The 21,397-nt window shown below is 61.0% G+C and overlaps 1 protein-coding gene across 1 annotated transcript in view; it reads left to right on the top strand.

Annotated features, from left to right (window-relative positions):
* LOC137456109 (hydrocephalus-inducing protein homolog) overlaps positions 1-21,397 on the top strand; it is a 67,280-nt gene that overhangs the window by 17,387 nt on the left and 28,496 nt on the right. Inside the window, exons 15-26 of the mRNA XM_068167414.1 lie at positions 967-1,131; positions 2,071-2,223; positions 3,735-3,973; positions 5,870-6,125; positions 8,632-8,775; positions 9,642-9,785; positions 10,858-11,171; positions 12,770-12,941; positions 15,246-15,359; positions 18,698-18,875; positions 19,956-20,086; positions 20,807-20,940. Of these exons, the coding sequence (XP_068023515.1) occupies positions 967-1,131; positions 2,071-2,223; positions 3,735-3,973; positions 5,870-6,125; positions 8,632-8,775; positions 9,642-9,785; positions 10,858-11,171; positions 12,770-12,941; positions 15,246-15,359; positions 18,698-18,875; positions 19,956-20,086; positions 20,807-20,940 (2,144 nt within the window). The remainder of the gene's footprint in view (positions 1-966; positions 1,132-2,070; positions 2,224-3,734; positions 3,974-5,869; positions 6,126-8,631; positions 8,776-9,641; positions 9,786-10,857; positions 11,172-12,769; positions 12,942-15,245; positions 15,360-18,697; positions 18,876-19,955; positions 20,087-20,806; positions 20,941-21,397) is intronic.

The following is a 21,397-nucleotide window of genomic DNA, read 5'->3' as shown; positions in this document are numbered from 1 at the left end:
AGGGAAATGGGAACCTTCCTGAGGATCAACTTTAGGCAGCAATTGAGACAAATGTAGGCAGCTCTTTGGGAAGCAGTTTGCGCTCTGGCTCTGGGGTGCTGTCATGCAGGAGAACTCAGAGGGTGGTGAGAAGCTGCTCTGCCAGCCCAAGCAGGGAGAGTTGTGAGTGCAGCAGCTTTGGGACCCCCTGAGGATGCTGAGGCCATCCAAGTCTTGCCTTTCATTCTGTGCCTTCCTGCCAGGGATTTCAAACTCTTTGTGAGTTGCTGCTGTGGACACCTTAAGGGTTGACATTTTTCTACAAGTTCCCTCTGCAGTAACCTTTGATTGCCAGGATCAACCCAGGCTGGAGAGCAGCCCTGTGGAGAAGCCCCTGAGGATACTGAGGGCTGCCAAGCTGCTCCTGAGCTGGCATTGTGCAGTACCAGCCCAGAGCCAGCTGTGCCCTGGGCTGGTCCCCAGCAGTGGGCAGCAGGGGCAGGGAGGAGGTTCTGCCCCTCTGCTGAGACCCCCCCCTGCAGTGCTGGGGCAGCTCTGGAGTCCTCAGCACATTCAGGGACCGGCTGGAGGAGGCCACAGCAATGCTGGGAGGCCTGGAAGCCCTCTGCTGTGAGGCCAGGCTGGGAGAGTTGGGGCTGTTGAGCCTGGAGAGGAGAAGGCTCCAGGGAGAGCTTCTGGTGGCTTTTCAGAGCCTGTTGGGAGAGGGGATGGCTTGAACTAAGAGAGGGAGATGTAGACTGGATAAGAGGAAGACATTTTTTCACTCTGAAGGGGGTGAGAGCCTGCCCAGGGTGCCCAGGGAGGTGAGAGATGCCCCTCCCTGGAACCTTTCCAGGCCAGGCTGTCAGGGGTGCTGAGCAGTCTGCTCCAGTTGCAGCTGTCCCTGCTCAGTGCAGGGGGCTTGGACTGGAGGAGCTTGAAAGATCCCTTTCAGCCCAGCCCCTTCTGTGCCCCTGCCCCTTCCAGAAGCACCAGGAGGATGCTGCTGTGCTGTACTCCAGCCCCGTGCCCTGTGGGATCATTCAGCCTCACAGCTCCGTGGAGGTGCCACTGAGCCTGGAGGCCCAGGTGCCAGGAGAGCAGCACACTCCTGCCCGTGTGGCCGTCTTTGGGCGTGCAGGACACCCCCTGGTGAGTGCTGGAGGGGCCTGCTCCGTGCCACAGGGCTTGCTGGAGCCTGAGGTGTACAAGGCTTCTTGCAGGGCAAAGGGGGCTTGTACCACAGGGATCCCTGGCACTGGGTGAGGGGGAGAGGAGAGGCAGCGTGGTGCCCTCTGGGAGGGTGATCAGAGTGTGTGCCACAGCAGTGCACTGGGGACAGGGCAGATGGGGGAAGGAGCCAGCACTGTCCCTGGCTCTCCTCCTCTGCTCTTAGGAGAGGAGCAGCAACTGCTGCTTCCTTGGGGGTCTTGGGGAGGAGCAGCCAGGGACAGCCCAGAGTGCTGCTGAAGCAAAGGCTGGCTCTGGAATGAGTGAGAAGGTGCTGCAGCAAAGGCATCCAGGTGCCACCTCCAGTGCTCTTTGCTGCTTCTGCAAGAACACTGCTTTGGCTCAAGAGACCAAAAGGCTGCTGGAGTGCTGCCATCAGCTCTGTTCCTCAGGTGGTGCCAGGATTACCCCAGAGCACAAAGCAGAGCAGCAGCTTCCATGATCTCTCCTCTGCAGAGCCAGCTTGGTGCCAGCTAGGGCTGCTGGTCAAGGGGGAGCTTTGGGAGTGTTCCAAAAGCTGCTGCCCAAGCCTGGCTGTGCAGCAGCAGAAGCCAGGGAGAGTGGTTTGGGGCAAGGCTGAGCAGCAGCAGGGCTGGGAGCAGGCACAGGGCAGAGGAAGGAGAGCTGCTGGAGAGACTGCAGCCTGGGCAGGCTGCTTTCTTTCCCCCTGACAACAGCAGCTTGTGGCTTTCAGCTGGGGTCCCTCCAGAGCCCACCCTTGCTGCAGGCCTCCTGCTTCAGGCTTCCAACACTGCCAACTTCCAGCAGGCAGAGCTCTCCCCCATCCAGGAGCAGCCTCAGAGCTGTCTGACCCTTGCCAGCTTTCCCCATGGTGTTTTTCCTCTCTCCTCCCTGGAGCAGAAGGTCTCTTTGGTGAGCACTGGAGAGGGCCCAGTTGTCTCTGTGCAGCCCAGCCAGCTCGATTTTGGCAGCATCCAAGTTCTGCAGGAGGCCTCCCGGTGTCTGCAGCTCTGCAATCAGAGCCCCATCCCTGCAGCCTTCCAGGCAGAGGTGGTGAGTATCTGGAGAGGCTTCCAGTGGCAATGGCTGCTCTGTGGCCACCCGGGGCTCAGTTCTCCTCTGGAGCCTTTCCAGCTGGCTGCCTGAGAGAGCAAGCAAGATCTTCCACCCCCAGGTGGCCAGAGGAGCCTGGCTGTGGGGGCAGGTTCAGCTGGGGCAGCCCTCAGGAGCCCAGAGCTTGAGGAGATGTTTGAGCAGCAGTGAGCCTGGAGCCTGTTGCCAAGCTCTCCCTTTCCTTTGTGGAAGGTCTCTGGCTGTGAGAGTCATGGCTTTGGAGCTCTGGGATCACAGAATGCCTTGGGTTGGAAAAGACCTTTCAGATCCTCCAGGCCAAGCCTCAGCCCAGCACTGCCAGCTCAGCACTGAACCGTGGCCCTCAGCACCACAGCTCCAAGGCTTTGAAATCCCTCCAGGGATGGGGACTCTACCCCTGCCTAGGGCAGCCTGGGCCAGGCCTTGGCAGCCCTCAAGGGAAGGAATTGTTGCTCATGGCCACCCTCAACCTGCCCTGGTGCAACTGGAGGCCATTGCCTCTTGTCCTATGGCTTGTACCTGGGAGGAGAGACTGAACCCCACCTGGCTCCAGCCTCCTTTCAGGGAGGTGTAGAGAGCCAGAAGGTTTCCCCTCAGCCTCCTTTTCTCCAGGCTGAGCAATGCCAGGTCCTTCAGCTTTGAACTGAGGACAGGGCTTTGAGCAAGCTGCTTTAGTTGAAGCTGTCCCTGCCCAGGTCAGGGGCTTGGAACTAGTTGAAGGTCCCTTCCATGCCAAAGCATTCTGTGACTCTCTGATCTTCTCCCTGGGATTTGCTGGAGGAAAGTCAACTTCTTGCAGCTTGTCAGTACTTCAAGAGGCCTCTAAGAAAGCTGGGGACAGACTGTTGACTAGGACTTGTAGTGAGAGGCCAAGAGGGCTAGTTGGAAACTCCAAGAGGGAGATTTCTAGCAGCTGTCCTGTGAGAGCTCAGTGCTGCCAGGCTGGAAACTCCAGCTGCCTTCCCCTGGCTCCTGCCCAATGCAATGTGCTTGGCTCGTGCCCAGCCTGCCAGCACATTGCTGCCTCCTGTTCCAAAGGGCAAAACCTCTCCAGGGATGCTGCAGGGTTTGGGCTGAGCAGGGCCTGTTGTCCCAAGCACAGCCCTGAAATGTGGAGCATGTCCCACTGCCCCCACGCTGGAGCCTTGGGAGCTGCAGATCTGCATGCCAGTGCATGTCCTGCTGGCCAGGGAGCACTCCCTGCAAGGAGGCTGGAGGAGGAAACAACCTTCTCTTGAGGCCGAGTGTCTCTGGGGCTGGTGAGGTGGTGGCTAATGAGGGGAGTCTGTGAGAGGAGGGTGGCACAGGGGGGGTGTCAGCTCCTGCAGAGGTGCTGCTTGCAGCCCCCCTAGCTCAGCTGCAGGCAAAGGAAGCCCTTCTGGTTTGTTGCCCTCACATCCTTGCTCCTCCAGCCCACAAGAGACCGAGGGCTGTGGCTCCTGGCCTCAGCTGGGCTCTGCCTTGCCTTGCAGTCTGGCAGAGGCTGGTGCTGGAGGGTTGAGCCCAGCCGAGGAGTGATCCCCGCCGAGGGCCAGGTGTCTGTGTCTGTCACAGCCCAGCTGGACGACACGGGGCAGTTCCAGGCCGAGGTGCAGCTGCTGGTGGAGCACAGCCGTGGCTACGGCATCCCCGTGCGGGCGCTCGGCGTCGGCAGCACCATCGTCCTCGACAGGCCCTTGGCTCCGCAGCTCAGCCTGGGCACTCGCTTCAGGTAGGTGTCCCTCAGCTCCTGCTGCTGCCGGGGGCTCAGCCAGGAGAAGCTCCTGGCTCTTCCAGGGCAGCCCCAGGGCTTCTTCAGGCTGAAGCCCAGCAGGAGCAGGGCAGGGCTTGTGCCCTGTGCTGGGCACCGCTGAGGATACAGTCGGAGCCCTGGGCTCAGGTTTGGGCTCCTCGCTCCAGGAAGGGCAGTGAGGGGCTGGAGCGTGTCCAGGGAAGGGCAAGAAAGCTGGGGAAGGCTCTGGAGAACAGGGCTGGGGAGGAGCAGCTGAGGGAGCTGGGGGTGAAGAGGAGGCTGAGGGGAGACCTCAGTGCTGTCTACAAGAGCCTGGAAGGAGGCTGGAGCCAGGTGGGGGTTGGGCTCTTCTCCCAAGGAACAAGGGATAGGAGGAGAGAAGATGGCCTCAGGTTGCTCCAGGGGAGGTTTAGGTTGGACATGAGGAACAAATTCTTCCCCTAAGGGACAAGGCCTGGCCCAGGCTGCCCAGGGCAGTGCTGGAGTCCCCATCCCTGGAGGGGTTTCCTGGAGCAAAGGGTGGCCATGTCTGCCCAGCTGCACTTGGGCTTTCTTTCCAGGAAGGAACTTCCATTCCCATGGGACATTCCCTTGGGTTTCTGTCTGGCTCTGGTTGTTCATCTCTGGCTGTGGCTCTGTTTCCTCAGCAGCCAGAGCTGGGCTGGCTGCCCTGCTCCTCTCAGCCACACTCCTGCTGATCCATGTTCTTAGGCTCAGTGCTCTGTCTCAAACACAAGCCCAGCTGCTCTGGTCAGCAGAGGCTGATGAGGGTTGGATGCTTCCTAAAGGATGGAGGCATGAAAGGGATGCCAGGGCCCCCCACCAGCGAAGCCAGTGGTGCCCTGACCACCAGATAGGATCCTAGAATGGTTTGGTTTGGAAGGGATCATCTGGTTCCAACCCTCCTGCCACGGGCGGGCCCTGAGGAGTCCACACCCTGCAGCTCCCTGCTGGCATCTGCAGAGGAAGCCAACTGAGGCAGCAGCTGCCCAGGGGAAGCTGCAGTGGCCTGAAGCTGTTCCTCCATCTGCTTAGTATCACAGGATCAGTCAGGGTTGGAAAGGACCACAGGGATCAGCCAGTTCCAACCCCCCTGCCATGGGCAGGGACACCCCACACTAGATCAGCCTGGCCAGAGCCTCATCCAGCCTGGCCTTAAACACCTCCAGGGACAGGGCCCCAACCACCTCCCTGGACAACCCATTCCAGGGCTTCACCACTCTCATGGGGAAGAACTTCCTCCTCCCCTCCAGCCTGAATCTCCCCACCTCCAGCTTCATTCCATTCCCCCTAGTCCTATCACTGCCTGAGATCCTGAGCAGTCCCTCCCCAGCCTTCCTGTAGCCCCTTTCAGATCCTGGAAGGCCACAATGAGGTCACCTGGGAGCCTTCTCTTCTGCAGACTGAACAGCCCCAACTCCTTCAGTCTGTCCCCATAGGAGAGGTGCTCCAGCCCTCTGCTCATCCTCGTGGCCCTTCCCTGGACACCTTCCAGCACCTCCAGATCCCTCTTGTCATAGGGGCTTGCAGCCAGGTCAGGCCAGCTCAGGGTCTGATCCAGCCTGACCCTCAGGCAGCCCTTTGCTAAAACTCTGCTGAATGTGAAGCAGCAGGGGCTGGTGCTGCTCTGCCCACAGCAGCTGAGAGGATGTGCTTCAGGAAGCTTTCCCTGGCTGGGCACAACCAGAGCTGCTGCTGGGTGGGGAGAAGCTCAGGGGTAGGCAAGGGCTGGCTCCCGCTGAAGGTTTGAGCTAGGTCAGCAGTTCAGAGGTGGTTCCATTGCCAGCTGTGTGGTCAGACAGCAGCAGCAGCAGCTGGGTGAGTGCTGGGCAGTAGCAGCTCTCCTGATCTTTTCCATCTCTGCTCCTCTTGCAGCCTGGCTCCCTGCTGTTACAGCTTCAGGGTCACCAACCGAGGCCGCCGCACCCAGCGGCTCCGCTGGACCGTGGGAGGTTGCTCCCCGCCTGGCCAGCGCCGTTGGCTGCCTTCCCTCAGCAGCACCAAGGGCAAAGCTTCCTCCCAGGGCCCCCCTGCTGCCTGCCCTGTGTTTCAGCTTCGGCCCAAGAGGATGGAGCTGAGGCCAGGCCAAACGATGGAGGTGATGCTGGAAGGCTTCTCCAGCACTCCCCAGGTGAGGTCCCTCACAAGGGCTGAGCCTTCCCCATCAGATCACCTCCCCTGGGACTTGTCCTGCAGCCCCCTGGCACTGGCCTGAGAATGTGAGCAAGAGAGTGTTTGAAGGCCACAGGTTCCCCCTGGCAGAGTCCTCTGCTTTCCTTGCTGGCCACCATCAGTGGCTGGGGCTGCTCTGTGTTCCATCCTGCAGCACTTGCTGCTACCAAAGCAGGGGCTGAAGGCAGCTGCTGCTGTGGCAGGTGCCAAGGTGCCAGGTGCTGAGGCAGGAGGGAAGGGCAGAGAGAAGAAGTGACTCACAGCCTGGGAGCAGAGGCAGAAAGGAAGGCAGGAGGGCAGGTTTCCTGTGTCTGGGGGAAGCCAGCAGGGCAGGCAGTGGCTGGAGCTGCAGCATTTCTCCTCTGCAGACAAAGATGGGCAGAGGCCTTGTCTGGCACCAAGTGCTGGAGGAGAGGAAGGAGCCCAGTGCCAGCTCTGCTGATCAGGGATGTTCATCCCCATGGCACCACTGCAACTGGCAGCTTAACTTGCTTTCCTGGGAACAGTGACACTTGCCCCAGGCTCCCAGCCAGCCCTGCTGTGCCAAGGGCAGCCAGGTCTTGCCAGCACCCTTGGATGGGTCGCTGGGCCTCCTCCTGCCTGGAGCCTTCTGCCAGGGGAATGCAGCTCTGCAGAGGAGCTGCACCCTGATGTGCACTGCTGAGCTCCAGCAGAACAGAGGTTGAAGTGGAGAGGGCTTGGACTGGATGACCTTGAATGGTCCCTGCCAAGCCAAGGCAAGCCATGAGATGATTCTCTGTGGAACAGCTCTAGAGGAAGCTCCTGCTGATGTTCATGTTTTGAAGGGGGTTCTAAAGGCTTGCCTCAAGAGTGGCTTGAAGAAGACTTCGTTGCTCACCTGGGTGGCTGTATTGGGGCTGTCCCCATGCAGTTCTGAGCCCAAAGGTTTTGCTGAGGAGGAGCAAAAGGCACCAAGCTGTTGAGTGCAGTGGTGAGAATGTCTCCCTGGAAAGCTGGCAGGGGCTCTGTGCAGCCAGCTGTGCCTGCCTGGCCCTGCAGTCAGAGCCAAGAGCTCTGGGAGGAGTTGGGTTGTGGTGCTGTAGCAGAGGAAAGAGCCAGCAGTGGAGAAGTGATCCCAGGAGCTGTCCAGAGCAAGGCTTGGCTGTGAGCCCATCCAGCTTGAGAGAGGACTTTGCTGGGACATGCAAGGCAGCTCTGTCCTGGGGAGGTCTCTTTTCAAAGCAGCTCTGGGAAGGAGGGCAGGAGGCATCCTAGTGGGGAGTGATCCCTCCTTGACCTGAAGGCATCTGCCTGTGGGGGGGTTCCTGTGGGTCACAGAATCCCAGCATGGGGGAGGTTGGAAGGGACCTCTGGGGATCATCCAGCCCAATCCCCCTGCTACAGCAGGGGCACCCACAGCAGGTTGGCCAGGTTGCCAGTGTCCAGGGGGTGTTTGGAGTCTCTGCAGAGAAGGAGACTCCACAACCTCTCTGGGCAGGCTGCTCCAGGCCTCAGCACCCTCGCTGAGAAGAATTTTCTCTTCCTGCTCAGATGGAGCTTCCTGGCTTCCAGTTTGTGCCCCTTGTCCTGTCACAGGCTCCATCCTCTTGCCCCTCACCCTTTAGCTCTTGCTGAGCATGAAGAAGATCTGCTCTGGGGCTGCTCTTCTTTTTGAGGGGGTTGGACTAGAAGACCTTTGGAGGTCCCTTCCAGCTCAGAGCCTTCTGTGCTTCTGTGTGATTCTGTGATGCTCCAGGCTCAGCAGCTCCAGGTCTCAGCCTTTCCTCCTCAGAGAGGTGCTCCAGGCTCCTCAGCATCTTTGTAGTCTTCACTGGGCTCTCTTCAGTAGTTCCCTGACTACTTTGAACTGGGCAGCCCCAAACTGGACCCAGCTGTGGCCTCAGCAGGGCAGGATGGAGGGGGAGGAGAGCCTGCTGGCCACAGTCTCCTTCAGGAATCCTCTTGGCCTTCTTGGACACAAGGGCAGCTTGCTGGCTCGTGGGCAACTTGCTCTCCAGCAGCACTCCCAGGTCCCTGTCTGCAGAGCTGCAAGCTCCCAGCAGGCCAAGGCCTCAGCTGTGCTGGGGCAGGGGTTGTTCCTCCTCAGGAATCATTTCCACTGAGCTTCCAAGGCAGAGCTGACTGCCCTTGGCCTTTCTGTCTCCTGTTTTTCTGCCCAGTTCCATCTCCATCTTCATTCCATCAGCTCCTCCAGCTTTCTGTAGCACTGTGCTCAGCACTGGGGCACATCAAAGGAAGAACCCTTTGGGGCAGGGATTGTCCCTGGCAGCACAAGCCTCCCCAGAGCTGTTTGTGGCTGTTGGCTGCAGCCTGATGGCCACTGGAGTGCAGGAGAAAGGGGATGCAGCACAAGCTGTGGAGGGCAAGGGGAAACCAGCAGTGAGGGGGGCAGTGGCAGGGCCGTGGCTGGTGGCTGGCAGATGCAGGCTGTCCTCTGGCCACCCTGCTGGCAGCCCCCATGTGCCCTGTGGCTTCTCCTGCAGGCGGTGAGGGAGCAGCTGCTGTGCCAGGCCGCGGTGGGCAGCGAGGCCAGGAGCACCCAGATCCTGCAGGTGGAGCTCAGCTGCCAATTCATTGCTCCTGCCCTGCAGATGTCCTCCACAGCAATCACTTTCCAGGTGGAGAAGGTGAGTGTCTGGCTGGCATCCTGGCCCTGGACCTGCTGGCTGGAAGCTGTGGCTGTGCTTGGCTTCAAAGGAGGAGGGAAGAGAGCTGCTCTGAGTCCCCAGGGCTTTGGCTGTGGACTGCAGCAGGACCAAGCTTTTGCTGTTAGCACTGAGCTCATTCTTTGCTGCCCTGGGGCTGGCAACAGCCTCAGCAGCACTGCTTTGCTCTTGTTGGTGTGGCACCACTGAGGAGAGTGGCCCCAAGCTCTTGTCCCCCACCCTTTAGCTCTTGCTGAGCACTGAGCAGATCCCCTCTGGGGCTGCTCTTCTCCAGGATCAAGAGCCCCAGGGCTCTCAGCTCCTCCCAGAGCTGCTCCAGGCCCCGGAGCATCTTGGCACTGTAGCAGGGGCAGCAGGAGCCTGGAGGTTGCTGGCTGGCTGTGCATACTCAAAGCCAGCCTTAGGCTCCTGCAGGCTCTCTGCTGCATCCTGCTTGCTTGTCTCCTCTGCCCAGCACCCCTGGCCTTAGGAGGCTCCTAGAGGCATGAGTGTAGGTGACTGGAACTCCTCTTGTGCTGCTGTCCCCAGGAGAGGACAGGCCACTGCAATCAGATGGGCTGGATCTCTTAGCAGCAGCTGCCTCCTCTCAGGGGCCTGTTCCCTGCACATTCCTGAGGCTGTTCCCCCTGGGCAATGCTGTGGTTTGCAGCCAGCAGCAGCATCTGCTGTGCTTGGAGAAAGCCCTTCCAGAAGGGGAGAAACCTATCCAAAGAGTCCAGAGGAGCTGTTGGGAGCTCTGGGGGCTGAAGGGTTTGGAAAGGCAGCGGGTGGGGAAGGAGGGCCCTGGGCACTTGGGGGTGAGTGATGCTTCTCTCCTGTGCTTGCAGCAAGCAGGGGATGTCCTAACTCCTCTGGCCCAGCCTCTGGCTTTGAAGAACATCTGCCCCCTGCCCCTCAGCATGGTCCTGGCCTTAGGGCAGCCCTTCTCTCTCTGTGATGTGGAGCAGCAGCCCCTGCCTGCAGATGCTCAGGTGAGCAGCCCTGGGCCTTGCTGCTGCTGGAGTGTGAAGAGGGAGCAGTGTGGTGGTGTGCTCCTGCTGGGAGGGCCTCCAGGAGAGAAGCTTCTGCAGAGCCAGCAGTGAGCCTGAGCTGAACCAGGGTGGAAATGAGTTGCTGGAGGAAACAAGGCATCATCTGGCTTGGGAAGAGAGCCATGGGATGGTTTGGGCTGGAAGAGACCTTTCAGATCATCAAGGCCAACTGTGAGCTTCTCACTGCCAGCTCACTGCTAGATCATGGCCCTCAGCAGCAGATCTCCATGCCTTTGCACTCCCTCCAGGGATGGGGACTCACCACTGCCCTGGGCAGGCCTGGGCTAGGCCTTGACAGCCCTTGTGAGGAAGAAATTGTTCCTCCTGTCCAACCTAAACCTCCCCTGGGGCGGCTTGAGGCCCTTTCCTCTTGCCCTGTGGCTTGTTCCTTGCTTGCTCCTTGCTCCAACCTCCTTCAGAGTCCTGGCTCTAGGAGATGAAGAGAAGGGATCAAACAACTTGTGGGCAAGCCATCTAGTGAAGCTGTCTGCTGGAAGCCATCCCAGCAGCCCTCCTCAGCTGTCTGTCTGCTCCTCAGGAGCAGCTTGCTGCCTTCAAGGGCAGCCCTGCCTTTGAGAAGGCTGAGGGTGCTCCTCCAGCCACTGCCTGCCCCCTGTGCCAGCGGCAGGTGCTGGGCACAGGCTCTGCCAGGCACGTGGTGATGTGGGCATGGGCACCACTCCTGTGCAGCCCTGGCAGGGGGGTTGGACTGATGACCTTTGGAGGCCCCTTCCAAGTCCTAACCTTCTGTGCTTCTGTGCCGGTGCTCAGCCCTGCCAGGCCCAGGCTGCAGTGCTGGGAGGAGCAGAGAGTGCAAACGGCCTTGGCCTGCCAGGGTGCTGCTCTGGGGGGGGCTTTGGTGCCTCTGCAGAAGCCTGAGCTGGGCTGGGCCAGCAGTGGGGTGGGGCTGGCACAGGCAGGCCCTGCTGGAGCCACACTTGGGGCACTGCCATGGTTGTGAGCCCTGGGGATGGCCTCCCACGGGTGCTGGATGCTCTTCCTCTCCTTGCAGCCCATGAAGCTGGAGGCAGGGCAGGAACTTCCCCTCTGCATCAGCTTTAACCCTGCTCATGAAGAGGGTTTGCACTCCTGGCAAGTGGAGCAGGCTCTGAGGATCCAGTTCCTGGAGCACCCTCATGAGGAGCAGGTCCTGCTGCGGGGAGAAGTCTGCTGCCCCAGCCTGCACTTCCAGAGCATGGCTGTGGACTTTGGCTGCATCCTGAATGACACTGGAGCTGTGCAGAGCCTGGAGATGACCAACTGCAGCCAGCTGCCTGTCTCCTACTGCTGGCAGCTGCTGCCAGCCAGCCAGGGCAGCCAGCTGAGGTATGGCCACCTCTGCCCTCTCCTTGCAGCTCTTCTGCTTCCTGCTGTCCTGCTTGTGCTTTGCAGAGACCAAGGTGGTTTCCCTGGGCTCTGGCCAACTGCTTTCCCCTTGGCCTGGCAGGAACAAGCCCTCCAGCTGTGGCCAGGCTGGGTGCTCAGGTGTCCTCCAGCACTCTGGGGATGGGCAGGGGACTGTTCTGCAGCCCAGCCAAGACTAGAAGACATTGCCAACACTTTTCCTGCAGCCCATGACCTCGGAGTCCTGCTTTGTCCCTGGAGCTCCAAAGCCCTGCTTGGGCCCTGGGACAAGCAGATACAAGTTGGGAGCTCTCTGCCTTCCCTGCCAGCCCCAGCTGTTGTCAGTTCAGTACTAAGAACCTCCACTGCCCCCACAACAGTGTGTCCAGTGCTGGCTCCCCAGCTCAGGAGAGCCAGGGAGCTACTGCAGAGAGTCCCAGGGAGGCTCCAAAGATGCTGGAGGGGGCCTGGAGCAGCTCTCTGAGGAGGAAAGGCTGAGAGCCTGGAGAAGAGCAGCCCCAGAGGATCTGATCAATGCTCAGCAAGAGATACAAGGTTGGGGGCAAGAGGATGGGGCAAGAGGATGGTGCTGGGCTCTTAGTAGTGGTGTCCAGTGACAGGACAAGGGCCTGCTGAAGCCTGGAGCTTCCATCTGAGCTGGAGGAGAAACTTCCTTGATGGGAAGGTGCTGGATTGGCACCTCAGAGGTGAAGCCTGCCTGGCAGCCAGCCCCTGCTCCAAGAGCCTCCCCCTTCAGGCAAGCAGAGGCCACTCCTCTGTCCCCCCAAGCACAGCTGCTCTGCTGCTGCCAAAGCACAGGTGTCCTCTTGCCCCCCAGCCTTTAGCTCTGGCTGAGTGTTGAGCAGATCCCCTCTGGGGCTGCCCTGCCCCAGGCTCCACAGCCCCAGGGCTCTCAGCCCCTGCTCTCACCTTGCCTCTTTAGAGACAAAGCCCCAGCTCCCAGGGCTGCTGCAGGGACAGGTTGAGGGCTCAGGCAGTTGCTGATTGCAAGCTGCCTGGTAGCTTCTTTTTGTTCCACCTTCACCTGCCCTGGAGTGGTGCCAGGGATGGGGCATCTGCCCCCTCCTCAGGCAGCCTGGGCCAGTGGCTCACTGTTCTCAGCACCACAAATGTCTTCCTTCCATCTGCTCTGACTCTCTCTCTTTGAGTTCACCCCCACCCCCCCTTGGCCTGTCACAACAAGCCCTGCTCCAAAGGCTGTCCCCAGCTTCCTTGTAGGCCACTGGAAGGTCTCTGCTGGGCTCTGCCCCTTTGCTTCTTCAGTCTCCCTCCCACTCCTACAGTGTGTGTCTGGTTTCCCTTGTGGTGCCCTTCCTGCCTCCCCACAGGGCACCCAGCCCTGGCCTCTTCTCTGTCTGCCAGCAGCCAGGTGCCCACAGCTCTGCTGTGCCAACCTCCTCCCTGGGCAGCCCTGAGCCTTGCCCTGCTCCCTGCTGGTGTGGAGCTGCTGGGGCAGAGCCCTTGCTGAGCTCAGAGCAGCAGAGCCCAGGGGGGAGCTGCTGGGGCAGTCTCCCCTGCCTGCCCCTGCAGTCCCTGCTCACAGGGCTGTTCTGTTCCAGGTGCAGCCTCCCAGCCCAGGCAGTGCAGGAGGAGGGAGCCTGCTGGCAGCCTTGGGCCTCTGCAGGGAGCAGCTCCAGGGCTGGGGGTGTGGAGGAGCCAGCCCAGGCCCTGGGAGCAGCTGGGGATCCTGCCCAGGAGCCAGCAGATGCCAAGGACTCCCTGGAGGCAGAGGTAGATTTTCTGGGACACCTGCTGCTCCTCCTGCCTCCCAGTTTGCCAGCAGAGCCCTGCTGCTGCCACCCTCCCTTCTCACAGCCCTGCAGCCACTGCCCTGAGAGCAGGAGGGGCAGCAGCTGGCAGCTGGACACAGGGCTCCTGCCTTTGGGCTGCTCTGCAGGGTGGAATGAGGCTTGCTGCTGGGAAGGCTTTGAGCTTCCTTCTGTGCCAAGCCAAGCCCTCAGCCCCATGGGCCAGCTGCTCAGCCCCACTCCTTTGCCCCTCCCAGCCTCAGCCAAGGGCTGGGATTGCAGAGCCAGCCAGGGAGCTGGCAGGGGGCAGGAGGGGCACTGACACAGAAGACTCAGCCCTGCCTGGTGCTTCATCTCTCAGGGAGATGGAGCTCTGCTTAGGCCCAAGGATGTCCCAGCACCATTCCTGCAGAGCCTGCTGGTGGCCAGGCCCCAGCACCAAGCACTGCAGCTGCCTGAAGCAGCAGAGCCTCTGGAGCTGGAGGAGCAATCCCAGAAGCCTCTCTCAGAAACAGGCCTCAGAAGGCCAGAGCCAAGGCTCCTCTGGCAAGGTGGCACCTCTGAGGTTACAGATGAGCTCCCAACTGCTGCCAGGCAGGAAAGCATCTCAGCTGCCTTCTTCAGGAAGGTGTCCTGGGAATAATGGCCTGGGGGAGATCCTCAGCTCTCCAGCAGCCATGAGTGCACAGGATGAAACCAAAGCACCACTGGAGAGCTGGGCCAAGCACTTCCTCAGTTGTCCTTTGCCTGTTTGGGAGTCTGACTGGCAGCTCTGTTCCTGGTTTGCTCCTGGAGACCCTAAGCTGTCCAGGCAGGAGGCTCTCAACATGTTCTTTGGGCAGGAGGGAGCAGAGCTGGACTGGCAGAAGGGTGCAAAATGCCCCCTCAAAGTTTCTGCCAGGCCTCTCAGCTTGCTCCTGCAGGCTTGGGTGTAGGAAGTGAAGCTGGAGCCCAGGCCTCATCTGTGGCTGGGCTTGGAGCCACACTCAGCAGATGCCATGGGCACAGCCAGACTTGATTTGCTCCCAGCTCCCATCTCAGCTGCCCCTGGCTTGATGAGGTGCTGGAGCCTGCAGCAGAGTGCTCTCCCCCAGAGCAGCCACTTGCTCACTGCAGCCCTTGGGGCTTGCTTTGCAGCTGCTGCTGCTGTCCAGTGCTGTGGAGCTGGGAGGTGCTGTGGAAGCTCTCCCTTTGCCCCAGGCCAGGGCTGCTCTCCTGCCTCCCTCTCCCTGCTCAGCCTCTCCACCTCTCCTCCCTCCCCAGGTGTTCGATGTGCTGCCGCTGCATGGGCTGCTGCAGCCGGGCCAGAGCCAGCAGGTCACCTTCAGCTTCTTTGGCCACCCTAACACTGTGGCCTGTGCCAGGGCTCTCTGCAGGGTGCAGGGAGGCCCCAGCTACGAGCTCAGGCTGCGTGGGGAGGCCTCACTCATCAGCTACCTCCTGGACACCACGGAGCTGGATGTGGGGCTGCAGGTAGCGCAGGCTTCTCCTTGCCTGCAGCCCTGGCTGCTGGGGGCTGCCTGCCTGGGGCTAGGGCCAGCTGCTGTGCTGGCTCCAGGGCTTGGCAGCACCACCTTGGAGTGCTGCCTCCTGCTGCTAAGCTCCACCCCCACCTCAGCTGGGAAGTCCTCCTCTCCAAGGCACCTGGAGGTGCCTCCTGGGGTGGGCAGGAGGCCAGCGCTGCCCTCCAGAGGGCTGTGTTCTCCAGACAGCAGCTGCTGAGCTGCTGCTCAAGCCTGAGCTGCAGGAAGAGGCTGCTGTAATGCTCTTGGCTCATCAGCAACAGAAAGCCAAGAGGAAGCCCTCTTGGGCTTGCCAGTCCCCATCCTGGGGGGAATGTCCCAGAGTCAGCCCCACTGCCCTTTTCAGTTCCCCCCCAGCTGTTTCCAGCTGTTGGCCCTGTGCTTGGTGCTCTGTCTGCCCTGTGTCCCTGCCAGCTCTGCAGGTGCCTTTGCCTCTGCCATGTGTTGATGCCAGCTGCTTTGCTGCAGCCAAGGCTTTGAGGCCCCCTCCAGGTGCAGAGAGCTCAGCTCCTCTCTGCTTCCATGCCTGATCTCTGGGTGCTTGGTGCTGTGCCTCTGCAGGGTGCCCCAAAGCTCAGCTGCTGTGCAGGGCCAAGAGGTCCCTTGGGGCTGGGGGTGCCCAGGTGAAGCTGGGAGCCAAGTGTCCAGCTCTGCTCTGCTGCTCTGCTGCACTGCCTCCCTTGGCTCCTTCCCCAGTGCCAGCTGCAGGAGATGCCCAGTGCCAGGCCTGTCTCTAACTGCCCACTCCTCTCTCCTCTCTGCAGCTGTGGGACGTGGTCACAGAGGTGGAGCTGACCCTGCAGAACTGTGGGAAGCTGCCCTTCCCCTTCGTGGTGCTGAGCCCTGGCACGGGCACTGCCCGCAGCCCCCTGCCCGCTGTGCCCCTGGTGGTGCCCAGCACGGTGAGGATGGGGGCAGCACAAGGGCCTGACCCTGGCCCTGTGCCAGCCTGCCCTGGCTGGGCTTGGAGGGGAAAACCGGGGAGAAAGAGAAGAGCAGGAGGGAACTGTCCCAGCAGCAGGCAGGGCTGGGAGCTGTCTCTGCTGAGGGGATGCAATCACAGGATCCTTGGGCTTGGAAGAGCCCTTTCAGATCCTCAAGGCCAGCTGGGAGCTCAGCACTGCCAGGCCAGCCCCAAACCCTGGCCCTTGGCACCACATCTCCACAGCTTTTCAGTGCCTCCGGGGCTGGGGACTGCCTGCTGCCCTGGGCAGCCTGGGCCAGGCCTTCACAGCCCTTGTGGGGAAGAAATTGTGCCTGATGCCCAACCTCCCCCTCCCCTGGCACAGCCTGAGAGCATTTGCTCTTGTCCTGGGTCACCTCCTGTGGGAGCAGACAGGAACTGCCCTGCCTGCCCCTGCCAGGGCTGCCCAGGAGACTGCCTGGCTCTTGCCTGGCCATGAAGCTCCTGTGCCAGGAGCTGGAGCAGCCCTTCCCTGCTCCTTCACCCCTCCAGCTCTGCTCCTCTGCAGCAGCTGGGGGGGGCAGTGAGGGGGCCAGGGCTGAGCAGGGCTGGAGCAGTGCAGAGAGGAGTTTGCAGCATCCCAGCAGCCTGCCCTAGCTGCAGCTGTCCCTGCTCACTGCAGGCCTGAAGGAGCTGCTGGCACAGAGGCTGGCTGGAGCTTCTGTAGTGAGTGGTGGTCCCCAGGGGGCAGGAGCTGGTCAGGACCTGAGGGAGCTGCTTGAGAGGGTCCAGCCAAGGGCTCTGAGGGGACTGGAACATCTGTCTGGTGAAGAAAGGCTGAGGGGCTTGGGGCTTTGTAGCCTGGAGAAGACAAGACAGAGGGCAGATCCCCTCAGTGCTTCTGAAGCCTTCAAGGGGACCCAGGGGGCTCTGGCCAAGGCTTTGTCAGTGGTGCCCAGGGAGAGGACAAGGGGCAATGGGCACACACTGCAACAGCCAAGTTCCATCTGACAGCAGGAGGAACTTCTGTGTGTTGAGGGCAGTGGGGCACTGGGGCAGGCTGCCCAGAGAGGCTGTGGAGTCTCCTCTGGAGCCATTCCAAAGCCTCCTGGCTGCACTCCTGTGCAAGCTGCTCTAGGTGACCCTGCTCTGACAGGGGGGTTGGACTGGATGATCTCCAGAGGTCCCTTCCAAGCCCTGTGATTCTGTGACCTTGAAAGGTCCCTTCCCAGCCAAAGCCTTCCAGGATTCTGTGACCTCAGCTCCTGAGCCTTGGGTGGATGTCTCTGGGCTGGAGCAGCATTCCTCTCTCAGGCCCTTGGTGCCATGGGCAAAGGAAGCCAAATGGCTTCCATCTTTCCTCCTGCCTGCCTCCTGCAAGAGGTGCCAGGCTCATGCCCTCTTCCTGCCAGCTTCTGAAGGCACAGCTCTGCTTGGTGCTGCTGTGGCAGCGTGGATGGTGCTGGCAGTGGGGCTGGGCTGGCTCTGGCTGTGTCCTGTGCTGGAGTGGGGGCTCAGGGGGCAGGTCCTGGCCCACTCCTCAGCTCCTCCCTGCAGCCTGAAGGGGAGCAGGGACCTGCAAGTGCAGCCCTGTGTGCAGTGGGCAGCTGAGGAAGGCTGCAGATGTGTCCTGTCACCCAGAGCCAGGTGCCTCTGGATCTGCTTCCTTTTGCTCTGGCCTGGGACAGCTCTTCTGGAAGCCAGAGACACTTCTGGAAGCCCCAGTGACACTTTCTGTTCTAGATCTTGTCCTAGGCTCTGCTGCTGTGTGGCCAGAGATGTGTTTGCAGCTCACAGAATCACAGGATTGTCAGGCTTGGGAGGGAGCTCAAGGCTCAGCCAGTTCCAACCCCCCTGCCATGGGCAGGGACACCTCACACCACAGCAGGTTGCTCACAGCCACCTCCAGCCTGGCTGCAAACACCTCCAGGCAGGAGGCTGCCACCACCTCCCTGGGCAGCCTGTGCCAGGCTCTCACCACCCTCATGGGGAAGAACTTCTTCCTAACACCCAACCTGAATCTCCCCCTGTCTAGTTTTGCTCCACCCCCCCAGTCCTGTCCCTCCCTGACACCCTCCAAAGTCCCTCCCCAGCTTTCTTGGAGCTGCCTGCAGAGACCTGAAGGCCACCAGAAGGTCTCCTGGGAGCCTTCTCCTCTCCAGCCTGCACAAGCCCAACTCTCTCAGTCTGTCCTCATAGCAGAGCAGCTCCAGCCCTCTGCTCCTCCTTGTGGCCTTTCTCTGGAGCTCAGCATGAGCCAGGGCAGGCTCCTGCACCCTGAGTTGAACTGCACAGGCAGGAGGTTTGGTGGGAGTCCCAGGTGGGGCTCAGAGCCCTGGACACCCACCTGCACTCCCAGGATCCCAGGAGGGGGGGTGGTTTGCAAGGGGCCTCTGGGGGTCATCCAGCCCAACCTCCTCCTTCCAGCAGGGCACCCCCAGCAGCGTGCCCAGGGGGGGTTGGAATCTCTCCATTAGACTCCACAACTTCTCTGGGCAGCCTGCTCCAGGCCTCCAGCACCCTCACAGCAGAGAATTTTCTCCTCCTGGCCAGATGGAACTCCCTGGGTTCCAGCTGATGCCCCTTGCCTCTTGTCCTGTCAGTGGGCACCACTGACAAGAGTCCAGCCCCATCCTCTTGTCCCCCACAAGCCCTTTAGCTCTTGCTGAGCTTTGAGCAGAGGCCCTCTCTGGGGCTGCTCTTCTCCAGGCTCAACAGCCCCAGGAGTCTCAGCCTCTGAGCCTCACAAAGATGCTGCAGGCCCTCAGCATGTGTGTAGTCTCCCTTGGACTCTTTCCAGTAGGTCCCTGTCCCTTTTGAGCTGAGGAGCCTAGTGGCCACCACTGAGGTGCTGTGAGAGGAGCTGCTGGCCCTGCAGAGGGCAGGGGCACTTCCCTTGCCTTGCCCAGCACTGCTGCTGGAGCTTTGCTTGGTCAGGCCTGGCTCCTGCTGGCTGAAGGCAAAGCCTGGGAGCAGCAGAGCTGTGCTGGTGCTGAGCAAAGGCCAGGCTGTGCTGAGGGAAGGCCTCCTCCTGCTCTGGAGGGATTCCAGCTCCCCCTGGCCATGCTGCTCTTGGGCAAGCTGCTGGGGGTGCCCTGCTTTAGCAGGGCAGTTGGAGTGATGACCTCCAGAGGTCCTTTCCAGCTCTCCCCACGCTGGCACTCTGGAGGGGACCTGGCAGCCTGGGGCAGGAGACAAGCTCTTGGAAAGCAGACAGCTAGAAGGTGCTGCTGTCTGCTGTCTTCTAGAGGAGAACCTGGCTGAGCATCACCCCCTCCATCAAAGCCTCTTTGGTGCATTCCCTCCCTGCAGGGTAGCCTTGGAGCCGGCCAGCAGCAGGTGCTGAAAGTCTCTTACCTGCCAGAAGCGCCTGGGGCCTTCTGCAAGGCTTTCCAGCTCCAAGTGGGTCACCTGGAGCCGCAAGAAGTCTGCCTGAAAGGAGAGGGAAGCTTTCCCAGGCTCTGCCTGCACCTGCCCAGGAACATCCAAGGTGAGCACTGCCTGGCTGCTCCTCAGGATGCTCCCCTGGGCTTTCCCCCAGGGCCTACCCCCAAGGCTGTCAGAGCAGCACTGGTGGCTTCCCCAGGCTCTGCAAGTCCCTGTGGGCTCTGTCCCAGGAGCCACCCTGCAGAGCTGGGTTTGCACCAGCTGGCTGGGGCTGAGCTGCTCCTCTGGGGGAGGAAGCTGGGCAGGGCTGAAGCTCAGCATGCAGGCAGGAGGAGCAGCTCCCACTGCCGGGTGCTGCACTTTGGCCACGGCAGCCCCAGGCAGAGCTCCAGGCTGGGCTCAGAGTGGCTGAGAGCAGCCAGGCAGAGAGGGACCTGGGGGTGCTGACTGACAGCTGCCTGAACATGAGCCAGCAGTGTGCCCAGGTGGCCAGGAAGGCCAAGGGCATCCTGGCCTGCATTAGGAGTGGTGTGGTCAGCAGGAGCAGGGAGGTCATTGTGCCCCTGTGCTCTGCATTGCTTAGGCCACACCTGGAGTCCTGTGTCCAGTTCTGGGCCCCTCAGTTCAAGAAGGACATTGAGAGACTTGAAAGGTGTCCAGAGAAGGGCAACAAGGCTGGGGAGAGGCCTTGAGCACAGCCCTGTGAGGAGAGGCTGAGGGAGCTGGGGTTGTTTAGCCTGGAGAAGAGGAGGCTCAGGGGTGACCTCATTGCCCTCTACAGCTACCTAAAGGGTGGCTGTAGCCAGGAAGGGGTTGGTCTCTCCTCCCAGGAACCCAGCACCAGAACAAGAGGACACAGTCTCAAGCTGTGCCAGGGGAGGTTTAGGCTGGGGGTGGGGAGAAGGTTCTTCACTGAGAGAGTCATTGGTCATTGGGATGTGCTGCCTGGGGAGGTGGTGCAGTCCCCACCCCTGGAGGTGTTCAGGAGGGGGTTGGATGTGGCACTTGGTGCCATGGTCTGGCCATGAGCTCTGTGGTGACAGGTTGGGCTGGATGATCCTCGAGGTCTCTTCCAATGCTGTGCCCTGAGCTGCTGGAGGAGTGTTTCTGGGAGAGGTGGTGTGGGGAGGGGGCTGCCCAGCTCAGATGCCCACACTGCACTCTGGGGGGTTTCTGCCTTCAGGAAATGAGAAATATGAGAAGGCCTTCAGGAAGGTGAAAGAAAAGATGGCCAAGGACAGTGAGAGAGATGGAGAAGTTGTCCTGGGGGAGGCTGCAGCCACAGAACCAACCCCAGATGACTTGGCTGCCACGGTGAGAACAGCTGCTGCCCTGTGTGGCAGGAGCCAGCCTCTCCCCCTTGTGTCACTGCATCCCCTTGTACCCCACAACAGGCTTCTTGGGGCCCTGCTAGCAGGTGGGACCTCCCTGCCCACACTCAGCCATGACTCTCATCAGCTGAGTGCTGCCCCAGGGGCTGTCCAGCCCTGGAGGTTGTCCCTGCTGGAGCTGGAGGAGCTTCCTGGCAGCTGGCTGAGATCCTGCAGGCCATGCTCATGGGGGTGAATTGATGGGGCCCCATCCCTGGGCTGTTTGTTCCTCCCAGGCCAAGCCCTGCCAGGTTTGCAGAGCTTGAGAGCAGCAGCCTGGGCTGGCCCTGGGACTGTGCTCAGCTCTCATCTGCAAGAGGCAGCAGCTCTCTCCTGGTCTCCTGCTCCAGAGGGCTTTTGTCCAGCTTGCTTCGGCACTCCCTGTGGGCAGGCAAATCCCTGGAGCTCTGAGAAGTTCCTGGCTTGTCCATCTGTGTCTGGCATAGCTTTGAAGGCAGTGTCTGGGCAGGTGAGGGTGCTGGAGCTGGTAGCTCTGGAGAGAAGGTGCTGCCCAAGAGAGCTGGAGGTGTCCCAGGCACTGAGCAGTGAGACAAGAGGACTCCATCACCCCCTCGAGAAGAGCAGGATGGGATCCTCTTTCAGAGCCAAGCCCATGCCCTGGGAAGGACCTTGGCTAAGCAGCCCCTGTCTTTCCCTGCCTCAGCTGGACACTGGGCTGCAGATGCAGCTGGAGGACATCCTGCTCAAGGAGCACATCCTGGAGCAGCAGGAAGCTGTGGCCTGCAGTGCCCCAGAGGAAGCTGCCTTTAGGCTGCAGGCTCGCCGCAGGCTTCTCAAGTGAGTAGAGACCTCCACAGCCACCTGCAGGTGCTCTGGGGGTGACAGCCAGCAGTGCAGCCCTGCTGCTGAGAGCTGCTGGGCTCTGCAGAGCTGGGCACAGCTGTGGGCAGCACAAAGGCTTTGCTCCTGAGAGCTGTGCCGTGCTGCCTGGGAGCAGCTGAGTGTCCTCACTTCCCTGAGCTTTGGGGGTGCTCAGCTGCCCACAGATGCTGGGCTCTCTTCATGGAGCCAGTGCAGAGCATCAGGCCCTTCCAGACAGCACAGACAGCATTCCTGCTGAGCAGCTCTGAAAGAAGCAGCTCAGAACTGGCCTCCTTTTTTTCCCACCAGACCACACTTGGCCCCAGAGCAGCTTGGCAAAGTCTCAGCTGGGGGCTTGGGGGCTGGGGGGACTGCAGGGCTCTCCTAGGTCGCTTGGTCCTTCCTTCTGCTGCTTCATGCTGAGGAGCAGCTG

Source organism: Melanerpes formicivorus, unplaced genomic scaffold, assembly GCF_026170545.1.
Source record: "Melanerpes formicivorus ecotype bairdi unplaced genomic scaffold, bMelFor1.0.p_v2 SCAF_116, whole genome shotgun sequence".
NCBI classification, from domain to species: domain Eukaryota; kingdom Metazoa; phylum Chordata; class Aves; order Piciformes; family Picidae; genus Melanerpes; species Melanerpes formicivorus.
This window is presented reverse-complemented; position numbering and strand designations above follow the sequence as displayed.